The 12276-nt window shown below is 46.9% G+C and overlaps 1 protein-coding gene across 1 annotated transcript; it reads left to right on the top strand.

Annotated features, from left to right (window-relative positions):
- The first annotated feature begins 6948 nt into the window (after window positions 1–6948).
- On the top strand, window positions 6949–10791 carry LOC119943453 (1-phosphatidylinositol 4,5-bisphosphate phosphodiesterase epsilon-1-like). The gene is made up of 3 exons (XM_038764443.1): window positions 6949–6995; window positions 9403–10616; window positions 10705–10791. The coding sequence occupies exons 2-3, from the start codon at window positions 9462–9464 to the stop codon at window positions 10789–10791; spliced, it is 1242 nt and encodes a 413-aa protein (XP_038620371.1). The 5' UTR covers window positions 6949–6995; window positions 9403–9461.
- The last annotated feature ends 1485 nt before the right edge of the window (window positions 10792–12276 follow it).

Raw genomic sequence — 12276 nt, 5'->3', positions numbered from 1 at the left:
TACAATTTGTGAATTTAATAGGTGTTCTTAAATTTGAGTGAAATATGCAGAATTGTGCCCATATTTAGCCACTAATTTCTCTAACAAATCTTTGGCCTAGGAAGATTGACATCAGCCTCATCAACGATAGCGTTTACCAATTTGCTTACAAAGTGCAGAACATTGTACTAAGCTCTGGGAAGACTGCATGGGAATTGACACAGATACAGTGCTTGGCCCATGAGAAGCAACATGGTGCAGTGGATAGGGCGTGGGCCTGGGCTCCCCCACTTGTCTGCTGTGTGACCTTGGGCAAGTCACCTCACTTCTCGGTGTCTCAGTTGCCTCATCTGTAAAATGGGGATTGAGACTGGTGGGAGGGAGACCGTGTCCAACCCGATATGTTGCCAACTTGTACTTCCCAAGCGCTTAGTACAGTGCTCTGCACACAGTAAGCGCTCAATAAATACGATTGATTGATTGATTGATTTGCTTTCTGGGAAAATTCAGCCGCAGACTTTTGAATCCCTATAAGAGTGGAATAAAACTGTGATTTCAGAATCATTTCAAAACATCAAGTTAAGAATCTGTAGTTTTCCCTCCTCTTTACATCTCTTAAGAGATTCTTTTCTACTACATTTTGAAATCTTATGTTAGTGGTCTCTCTGGGATTTTGTTGGTTGTACTGTTAGGTGAGAAAACAGGTCCACAGACTATAATGTGCCCAATATTAGGGATTCTAACCCAGGAAAGAGGGAACTTGGGGAATGTTCAATTGCCCTTACAAATTTAGGATTTCTTCCTCACAGAGGTTTTGGTAGCAAGGAACCCGATGGGTAATTGGAGCTGCAGGAATGCTGTGGGCCATGGCTTTCTCTCTTTCTCTGCCCTGAGCTGGGTTTGTGGACTTGGCCTCAGTAGGGAACGGGTACTACGGATCTCTCCAGGCCCTTACCTACGTAACGCAGAGACAACCAGATGAGTTTCTGCTATTTTCAGTCTGTGTGCCCTCCCATAGCTGCTGCAGGAATTTCTTCCTGCCTTGAATCCCTGTGTGTCTGTGTGAAGCGCTTAGTACAGTGCTCTGCACACAGTAAGCGTTCAATAAATACGATTGAATGATTGAATGAATACCTGGGTCCTAGATCTCTTGTGTGTATCTTCAAGTCCACCTCCCTAATGTATGGGATGTGTGTGTGTGTGTGTGTGTGTGTGTTTTTGTTGGCATGTGGGTGTGTCTGCATATCCATCTCCTTGGCTTCAAGAGTGTCTGTAACGTTCATTTTGTCTTTAGCGCTGCTCCCCCTCGAAATGAAAAGCTGGCCCTCCTATCCCCTATCAGCATTTATATCATGACATTAAGAATACTTAGCCATCAAATATAATACTGATATAATAATGATGAAATTTGTTCAGCACTTCCTATGTGCCAAGCACTGGGGGGGAATACAAGATAATCAGGTTGTCCCAAGTGGGGCTCACAGTCTTCATCCCCATTTTACAGATGAGGGAACGGAGGCACAGAGAAGTTAAGTGACCTGCCCAAAGTCACACAGCTGACAAGTGGCGGAGCCGGGATTAGAACCCATGACCTCTGACTCCCAAGCCCGGGCTCTTTCCATTGAGCCACGCGGCTTCTCTACACTATGCTTCTTTGTGCTTCGTCATCAAATGTAAAAACAAGGTTTTAGGTGCCTCGTTCTCACCTGTCCCGCCGTCGACCCCCGGCCCACGTCCTCCCCCTAGCCCGGAATGCCCTCCCTCCACACATCTGCCAAGCTAGCTCTCTTCCTCCCTTCAAAGCCCTACTGAGAGCTCACCTCCTCCAAGAGGCCTTCCCAGATTGAGCCCCCTTTTTCCTTTCCTCCTCCCCATCCCTACCTCCTTCCCCTCCGCACAGCACCTGTATATATGTTTGTACAGATTTATTACTCTATTTTACTTGTACATATTTACTATTCTATTTCTTTTGTTAATGATGTGCATTTAGCTTTAATTCTATTTGTTCTGACGACTTGACACCTGTCCACATGTTTTGCTTTGTTGTCAGTCTCCCCCTTCTAGACTGTGAGCCCGCTGTTGGGTAGGGACCGTCTCTATATGTTGCCGACTTGTACTTCCCAAGTGCTCTGTGCACAGTAAGCGCTCAATAAATGCAATTGAATGAATGAATGAATGAAAAGGTTTCTAACAGTGAGTCCAATAATGATCAGCGTGAAAACAGTTCTTGTCACAAGATGGTTTGGTGGGTTGGAAAAATGTGGGGGAACGATTAGCAATAGCTTATCTAAACATCAGCTGTAATGTGAGCCGAAGTGAAGTGAGAGAGCTGAAGGCAGCGGATAGAAGAAACATTTAAAGACACATTTAAGCGTAAACTCAAATTGAAGAGTCTCAACAGCCTGCTGAGAGATACCAGGCTAACTTGGGGCGGGGCAGTGAGGAATTCTTTTTGGGAATAGAGCCTCTCAAAGCGCTCATGCTAAGCTGCAGCACCCGTTTCGCTGCAGCCTGCCAGCCCCAGAACCCTTACGCCATGACCCTCCTGCCCTCACCAGATCTTGGCATTAACTCAAAACCTTTTTAGAAGGTTGGCAGGCCGCACTGCCACAGGACCGAAGACAGGAAGTTGTGGCCACTCAGTACCAAGGACTGGAAAATGCAGCTACTGGGGCCCGGATGCTGCTTAAAGATCCGGGATTTCACCATGACCTCTCTCATCCCCACCTCTGCTCACCATCTCCCCGTCCTCTCTCGCTACCTCCGCAAACCCTGCCATCTCCAGCACTCCGGTCAATTCACTCCCTTCTAACTTATCCCCATTCTTCGTGTTGTCCCTTCCACAGACCTCCATCCCCCAGTCCCGCCAGGATGTGACTCAGGAAACTCCTGCATCGCGGTGAGCAGACTTCCCTCCATCCTCAGAATTTTATGTGAGGGTTCACGCTTTTCTATCTGCCTGCTATCTACAACCGTTTACTCTCTGATGGCTCCTTTCTCACTACTTTCAAACATGCGCACATCGCCTGTATTAAAAAAAAACAACCCCAAAAAGCAAAAAGAAATTTTTGGATCCCATTGTACCCTCAAGTTATGACCCCATTATGCTTCTCTCATTCCTGTCCAAACTCCTCAAAAGGATTGTTTATACTCCCCGATTCCACTTCCTTTCCTTCAGCCCTCTTCTACAGCCCGGTTTCTGCCTTCTCCACTCTTCTGAGACCACTCTCTCCAAGGCCACTCATCACTTCCTTCTTGCCCGATTGAAATCACTTTGACTCTGTCCTAATTCTCTCGGCGCCTCAGTTGCAAAATGGGGATTCAGTACTTGTTCTCCTTCCCACTTTGACCGTGAGCCCCATGTGGGACGGTGTCCAACGGGATGATCTCAGACCCACTCCGGTGCCGTCTACAGTGCGTTTCACTTCATAAGTGCTTAACAAAGACGACCATTATTATTATTGTTGTTGTGACTTCCTGCCTCTTGGCTTCCTTTTTGGATCCAACAGGTGATCACTCTCCCCACCTTCAAAGCCGTATTAAAAGCACACCTCCAACAGGCCTTCCCTGACAGCCCTCATTTCTTCTTCCCCCACTGTTCTGCATTGTCCCTGCAGTTGGATGCACGGTTAATTCACCCCTCCCTCATCACTCATATACATATGTACATCCCGCTGGCCTGAGATGCCCTCCCTCCTCATATCAGACAGATAATTGCTCTCCCTGACTTCAAAGCCTTATTGAAGGTACATCTCCTCCAAGAAACTTTCCCTAAGCCCTCTCCTCTTCTCCCACTCCCTTCTGCATAGCCCTGACTTGCTCCCTTCATTCATCCTCCCATTCGCACAGCTCATATGTATCTATCTCATGGCTTAGTGGAAAGAGCACTGGCTTCGGACTCAGAGATAATAATAATAATAATGATGGTACTAAGCGCTTACTATGTGCAAAGCACTGTACTAAGCACTGGGGAGGTTACAGGGTGATCAGGTTGTCCCACGGGGGGCTCACAGTTTTAATCCCCATTTTACAGATGAGGTAACTGAGGCACAGAGCTCTGCCACTTGTCAGCTGTGTGACTTTGGGCAAGTCATTTCACTTTTCTGTCCCTCTGTTACCTCATCTGTAAAATGGGGATGAAGACTGTGAGCCCCACGTGGGACAACCTGATTACCTTGTATCTACCCCAGCTCTTTGAACAGTGCTTGGCACATAGCGCTTAACAAATACCGTTATTATTATTATTATTGTATAGCTGTTATTTAGTTATTTTGTATAATAATGTCTGTCTCCCCCTCTAGACTGTGAACTCATTTTGGATAGAGAATGTGTCTGTTTGCTATTATATTGTGCTCTCCCAAGCACTTAGTGATTGCTTTGTACAAAGTAAGCGCTCAGTTCTGTTGTTGGGTAGGTACTGTCTCTAAATGTTACCGACTTGTACTTCCCCAGCACTTAGTACAGTGCTCTGCACACAGTGAGCACTTAATAAATATGATTGGATGAATGAATGAATGAATGAGTTAACACGATTGAATGAATATCTGTAATGTCTGTCACTCCCTCTACACTATAAGCTTATTGTAGGCAGGGGATGTGTCTGCCAACTCTGTTATACTGTACTCTCCCACGTGCTCAGTACAGTGCTCTTCACACAGTAAGTGCTCAGTGAATTTGATGATCCTTTGATTTGATTGATTGATGGATGGATGATGCCTTGAGCACTGAGGATCACTTCCTTCTCCTGGAAACATTATCTAATCTTGGCTTTGCTGACACAGTTCTGTCTTGGCTCCTCTCACCTCTCGAACTGACCCTTCTCAGTGCTCAGTGGTTTGTCTTCTGCTTCGCACTTCCTAAGGATACCCCTGAAGGTTCTGTTTGGGATCTCCTATTCTTCTCATTTTACTCTCCCTGCCTCGGAGAGCTCATCCACTCCCATGGCTTCAATTATCCATTCTGTGTGGACGACTCTCCAATCTACCTCGCTAACCCCGACTTCTCTCCTTGTAATCTCCCATTTCCTCTTGCTCCCATGACCTCAAACTCAACGTGTCCCTCTCTCCAAATCCCCATCGCCCATGACTCTCTACTCTGGAAAAACCTAAACATCCTCTCTGCTTCAAACAGAAACTCCAGACCATTGGCTGAAGGGTGTACTATCAGCTCTAATTTATCTAATTCTTCTTCCACTAGATTACAGCTCATACTTTTTATTTCTCGCCAGCTTAACTACTCAGTGTACTAACTCATCCAGGTCTCCCCCACTGCCAACTTTCTGCTCACACCTTCTCCACTGCCTGGAATGTCTCCCTGCTTCAAATTCTACAGACCGTCCAGCTTTCCTGTTTTTCAAAGCTCTTCTAAAATCACATCTCCTCCAGGAGGCCTTCCCCACTGAAAGTGGCAGAGTCATAAATTATAATAAGTAATAATGATGGCATTTATTAAGTGCTTACTATGTGCAAAACACTGTTCTATGCACCAGGGAGGTTACAAGGTGATCGGGTTGTCCCACGGGGGGCTCACAGTCTTAATCCCCATTTTCCAGATGAGGTAACTGAGGCACAGAGAAGTGAAGTGATTTGCCCAAATTCACACAGCTGACAGTTGGCAGAGCTGGGATTTGAACCCATGACCTCTGACTCCAAAGCCCGGGCTCTTTCCACTGAGCCACACTGCCTCTCATCAGGGGAGAGCCAAGTCTCAGTGATCCAGAGAAGGTGGAGGGAACCAGTCAGGAAAAGGCCTAGGGAGAAGGGAGTTTCAGTGCTGGAGTGGGGTGTCTGTACACTGTGGACCATCCCCTTCTCCTGGAGACATTATCCAACCTTGGCTTCACTGACTTTCTCCTCTCCTCGTTCTCCTCTTCTCTCGCTGTTCATTCTCAGTCTTCTTTGCGGGCTCCTCCTCTGCCTCCCACCCCCTAACTGTGAGGGTCCCTCAAGATTCAGTTCTGGGTCCCCTTCTATTCTCCATCTCCATCTGCTCCCTTGAGGAACTCATTCACTCCCAAGGCTTCAACTACCACCTCTTTGTGGATGATACCCAATTCTACATCTCCAGCCCTGATCTCTCTCCCTCTCTGCGGTCTTGCATTTCCTCTTGCCTTCAGGACATCTCTACTTGGATGTCCTCCCGTCCCTTCAAACTTAACATGTCCAAAGCAGAATTCCTTATCTTCCTATCAATCCATCAATCGCATTTATTGAGTGCTTACCCTGTGCAGAGCACTGTACTAAGCGCTTGGGAAGTACAAGTTGGCAACATATACAGTCCCTACCCAACAGTGGGCTCACAGTCTAGAAGGGGGAGACAGAGAACAAAACCAAGCATATTAACAAAATAAAATAAATAGAATAGATATGTACAAGTAAAATAAATAGAGTAATAAATATGTACAAACATATATACATATATACAGGTGTTGTGGGGAAGGGAAGGAGGTAAGACGGGGGAGATGGAGAAGGGGGTGAGGGGGAGAGGAAGGAGGGGGCTCAGTCTGGGAAGGCCTCCTCGAGGAGGTGAGCTCTCAGCAGGGCCTTGAAGGGAGGAAGAGAGCTAGCTTGGCGGATGGGCAGAGGGAGGGCATTCCAGGCTAGGGGGATGACGTGGGCCGGGGGTCGATGGCGGGACAGGTGAGAACGAGGCACGGTGAGGAGATTAGCGGTGAAGGAGCTGAGGGTGCGGGCTGGGCAGTAGAAGGAGAGAAGGGAGGTGAGGTAGGAGGGGGCGAGGTGATGGACAGCCTTGAAGCCCAGGGTGAGGAGTCTCTGCTCACCCTCCTCTAGTCTGTGTCAGACCCAACCTAGGCTGGGATAAGACTTTGCTGAACAGCCTCTCTGGGCTGTTTCTCTTCTGAAAGGGGAGCGATCTAGGAGGCTGAGAGTCTGCTAAGGGGCCAATTTCAGATTTTTTTAAGCCTCATTTATTAATCGATTCTCTGTTGGCTCATTTGCTTAGGTTCCCTGCGTGGAAGAGGCCCTGTGACGTCCCCCTGAATGTTCCTGAGGAAGGTAGGCCCGGTCAGCTAGTGGCCAAGATTACATGAGAAGCAGCGTGGCTCAATGGAAAGAGCACGGGCTTTGGAGTCAGAGGTCATGGGTTCGAATCCCGACTCCGCCACATGTCTGCTGTGTGACCTTGGGCAAGTCACTTAACTTCTCTGAGCCACAGTTATCTCATCTGTAAAATGGGTATTAAGACTGTGAACCCCACATGGGACAACCTGATCACTTTGTATCCCCCCCCCAGCGCTTAGAACAGTGCTTTGCACATAGTAAGCGCTTAACAAATGCCAACATTATTATTATTATTATGTCCCAGGAACAGCTGGGGCACAGGCAACTCCTTCCCCACCCTGGCCCTAAGGTCGCCTCACAAACACATCTCCAAGGGGTTGACCCTGGCTGGGTGTGACTGGTATTTAGTCTGGCCGCTGCGGCTGTGTAGATGTTGAAGTCTTTAGAGATCCAGTGCTCTCTGAGAAGCAGCGTGGCTCAGTGGAAAGAGCCCAGGCTTTGGAGTCAGAGGTCAGGGGCTCAAATCCCAGCTCCGCCAATTGTCAGCTGTGTGACTTTGGGCAAGTCACTTCACTTCTCTGAGCCTCAGTTACCTCATCTGGAAAATGGGGATTAAGACTGTGAGCCCTCCGTGGGACAACCCAATCACCTTGTAACCTCCCCAGCGCTTAGAACAGTGCTTTGCACATAATAACTGCTTAATAAATGCCATTATTATTATTATTATTATTATTATTGTCCAGAAGTCTTTATGGCCATGCAACCAGTCGATCAGTGATTCTGTCTCTCTGGTAAGCAAGCAGGTTTCTGTGTAGTTGTGTTTTCACTGCCAGGTTGGGGCCCATAAGTTCCTGTCCCCTGGTGAGCCTGGCAAACTTTAAGGCTGCCTCTCTCAATCGCCTTCCCATTTGAAGTAAGCCTGCATTCTTAAATAGAACTGTCCAGACTCCCCCGATTTTCCAAGTGATACTCCTGTTTCTTCAGCAACCAACTGACCTATAACTTGGGCTCTCCCCTGCGGGATTTTGTTTAGATTTCCCAGCTGTCAGTTGTTTTTCCAGTAGTGGTGGAGGCTTTGTGCTCGGCCGCCCACACATTCTCACCGGTCCCCCCGCACCACTTCCCAGAGCAGCTGGTCACAGTTAAGATAGCCCGTGGCTATCTCTGCGTGTCTGCATCCCCTAGAAATCAGAGGAAGAAAAGTGAAGAGGATAGAATACTCCTTAAGGAATGCTTGAGGCCACTTTCACATATAGTGAAAGAAGGGAAATTAATCGAATCTGGTCATTCTTTTTGAGGATGGTGATTTTAAGTGAAGATAATCTAATCTGGTCATTCTTTTTGAGGATGGTGATTTTAAGTGAAGGTAACCAGACCAGATATTCAACAACACTTAATTTCAAATAATATTGTTTTCCAAAATATTTTTGCCAACTGAACAATAGGATCAGTTGCTTTTTTTTTAGTGATTTGTATTTCTGCTAAACTGGCTCTTCTCTTTTTTTTAATGGCATTTATTAAGCGCATACTACACGCAAAGCACTGATCTAAGCGCTGGGGAGGTTACAAGGTGATCAGGTTGTCCCATAGGGGGCTCCCAGTCTTAATCCCCATTTTACAGATGAGGGAAGTGAGGCCCAGAGAAGAGAAGTGACTTGCCCAAAGTCACACAGCTGACAGTTGGTGGAGCGGGATTTGAACCCATGACCTCTGACTCCAAAGCCCGTGCTCTTTTCCACTGAGCCACGCTGCCTCCCTTTGTCACAAATCCCCACTTGGGGTGAGGGCTTGTCAGAAGTTTATGATTTTTTTTCTAATTTCAAAAGTGTATTTTTGCTGTAGTGATGATTTAGTATGTTGTCTTTTTATTTGTAGGAAATTGTCGAACCAAATCTTCATAATAATAATAATAATAATGATGATGGCATTTATTAAGCGCTTACTATATGCAAAGCACTGTTCTAAGCGCTGGAGAGGTTACAAGGTGATCGGGTTGTCCCACGAGGGGCTCACAGTCTTAATCCCCATTTTACAGATGAGGTAACTGAGGCACAGAAAAGTTAAGTGACTTGCCCAAAGTCACACAGCTGACGATTGGTGGAGCCAGGATTAGAACCCACAACCTCTGACTCTAAAGCCCATGCTCTTAAGTGCAGTGCAGTTTAGTGGAGTGACTATTGCAAAATGCTACTAAAGCGAGTATCCAGTGTTCAACACATCTCAAAGAAGTGCAACAGAGAGAGAATGATGATTAAGTAATTTTATCACACTGAGAGATAGATCTAAGAAAACTACTGGTCATGAATGGGAAATTACAACTGGAATCTTTTTGGGCTACGTTTTACATTTTTGGGTGCATCTTATAACTGAAAATTGTGTTTTTTGTTTGTTTTTTTAAAAGAAACTGCGGAGCAATGAGCTGAGAAGAAAAACCGAATAATAGCTAGATCCTGGGCCAGGATGACTTCTGAGGAAATGGCCGTTTCTGTTGTTGGGCCTGCAGCCCAGGGGAAAGCGATCTCTTTTCTGCCAGCTGCCGAGGAAAATAGCAAGCGTGCCTCTGAACCCGGCGTTATAAAAAGTCACAGTGCTCCTCCAAGCAAGCGGACTAAGGGGGTGGCCTCGTGCTTAAGCAGACATCGAAAGGAACACCTAGAGGACTCGCTCCCTAAGATTTTCTCCATGGAAAGTGAAGACGGGACCCGAGATTCCTCCACTAGGAAAGAGGAAAGGATGCCGGGTTCCGTGGGATATCTGAACATAAACTACAACGTTCTACAGACAAACCGCCCGAGCAGCGTTCCCCCGAGGAGCAGGATCTGCGAATCGTGTGATTCTTTAGCTGAAGAAAATCCGCGATTGGAGACTGGAATTGCGACTTCGCTGGAAAGAAATCTCTTGACTGGACTTCAACTGAGAGTGGATGGGCCTTCTGTAGAAATGAATCCTTTAGGAGTCCGGTCAGCTCTGCAACAGTCTGGCAGCGACGATACTGATGACCTGGCAGTATTTCATTTCCATTACACCGTAGAGAGAACGATATCCAAGTCTTTGTGCGCTCTGCACGGTAACTTCATTTTCGATGGCTGTGGCAGTTGTGTAGCATCGCCAGACGCGGTGGATGAACGCAACTCAAATGCTTTGGCCAATAAATGTGGTAGTGCAAATGGAAAGCCGGGGTGTGAGAACTGTCAGTGCTTAGATGATCAATATTTTTGCTTAAAAAGAACTTCTAAAAAGGCAGACATGGTTTGTTCAGGTAATTTTTCCGGGAAAATGTCCTCCAAGGTCTTTGTGAGCCATTTGGATGATTGTAATGAGGCTTGCGAAGAAGAGATAGAGGAAGACTTTTGTAAGAACAAAAAGGAACGGTCCACCTTACTGATTCGAAGATTCTGCAAAAACGATAGGGAAGTTAAGAAATCCGTGCATACCGGAACAAGAGCGATCGTGAGGACCTTGCCTTCGGGGCACGTAGGAGCCGAAGCTTGGATTTACGTTAATAAAAAGAGAAACAGATCGTTAAAGCACTGTGGGATTACAACAGAGCATCCGACGGAAGTGCACATCAGACAAGATTTGAACTTCTGCCAGGCAAAATCCCAGTGGTTTCAGGTAAGAGCTTCAGTTAACTTTTTGAACAAAAGTTGAGTGAGATCATGTGACTGATCCTAATTACTTTATATTTGACGATTCTTGACAGACCTTTCGATACAAAGCAAGGTACGTTGAACCTTTAGCTTTTGTGCCAAATGGTTACCCACGAAGCAGTTCTAACCAGGACTGTTAAGCCTCTGGCCGCCGCTCACCTGCTCCCGTCCGCACCGCCGCTACAGGGTGCTGCCAGCACATCCTTCCCGCCTCTCCCCTGCCCCGCTCCTGCCTTGTCCCCTTTTCCTTGCGTGATAATGTCATATTCAGGTCTACTGTGGGTGTCAATGAAAAATTTCCAAGTACAGTCTCTGAATATAACTCGGTAAATTTGAAACCGAAGAAGTACTGAATTAAAAAAAAAACGCCAGCTGACCCCCCCAAAAGATCTGTTTAGCTGCAAGAGCATTTCCAGGATGCACCCTGTCCCTCAATCCCAAGGGAGGAGTGTTATTTCACCGCTTTCTCTGGCCTAAAGCTTCTAGCAACAAGGCAATCTGCTGCTGGCTTGAAACCGTGGGCTGGCCCGTCACTTAAAGTGTTTTAAACTGAAACTTAAAAGTCCAACTGTTTGAGCCAGGCAAAACCTTGAAGAGGGATCTTGGAAGTTAGGGTGAAGCTGGGCTCCCCCCGCAATCCTTCTGGGCTGATTGGAACACTCCCCGCCCCCCGATTGCTGATCCAGCATGAAGTAGGGGCTTTCAGGCCGCTCTGGGTCTAAGTGGAAAACCTGGTGAAGCCCTGGTGGGTCTTATATTGGTGGCTTGGTCAGTTTTATAGTTGTCACACACCCCTACTTAGTTTGAAACAGCTAGCATTGAAGTGAAGACCACTGCGGGGTGATGTAGCTCTTTAAACGAGCCTTCTGGGGACAGCTCTCCAAGAGTCAGAAGGATCTGGGTTCTAATATCGGCTCTGCCACTTCTCTGCTGTGTCACCTTGGGCCAGTCAATTCGCTTCTCTGGGCCTCAGTTACCTCATCTGTAAACATGGGGATTGAGACGGTGAGCCCCATGGGGGACAGGAACTGTGTCCAATTGACTTGCTTAATTAATGATTCATTCATTCATTCAATCGTATTTATTGAGCGCTTACTGTGTACCCAGCACTGTACTAAGCACTTGGGAAGTACAAGTTGGCAACATATAGAGATGGTCCCTACCCAACAGTGGGCTCACAGTCTAGGAGGGGGAGACAGAGAACAAAGCATATTAACAAAATAAAATAAATCAAATAAATATGTACAAATAAAATAAATAAATAGAGTAATAAATATGTACGAACATATACATATATACAGGTGCTGTGGGGAGGGGAAGGAGGTAAGGCGGGGGGTTGGGGAGGGGGAGGAGGGGGAGAGAAAGGAGGGGGCTCAGCCTGGGAAGGCCTCCTGGAGGAGGTGAGCTCTCAGTAGGGCTTTGATGGTGGTGGTGTTTAAGCCCTTACTCTGTGCCAAGCACTGTTCTAAGCACTGGGGTCGATACAAGGTAATCAGGTTGTCCCATGTGGGGCTCACAGACTTAATCCCCATTTTACTGATGAGGTAACTGAGGCCCAGTGAAGTGACTTGCCCAAAGTCACACAGCTGAGAAGTGGCGGAGCTGGGATTAGATTAGATTAGAAC

This window comes from Tachyglossus aculeatus, chromosome 22 (assembly GCF_015852505.1).
Source record: "Tachyglossus aculeatus isolate mTacAcu1 chromosome 22, mTacAcu1.pri, whole genome shotgun sequence".
Classification (NCBI taxonomy): domain Eukaryota; kingdom Metazoa; phylum Chordata; class Mammalia; order Monotremata; family Tachyglossidae; genus Tachyglossus; species Tachyglossus aculeatus.
This window is presented reverse-complemented; position numbering and strand designations above follow the sequence as displayed.

What these genes read in the sequence shown, in the direction of transcription:
- LOC119943453 (XM_038764443.1), top strand. Translation starts at nt 9,462, where the DNA reads ATGACTTCTGAGGAAATGGCCGTTTCTGTTGTTGGGCCTGCAGCCCAG. An exon ending in CAAAATCCCAGTGGTTTCAG is followed by an intron (nt 10,617 to 10,704) that starts GTAAGAGCTTCA and finishes GATTCTTGACAG; the next exon opens with ACCTTTCGATACAAAGCAAG.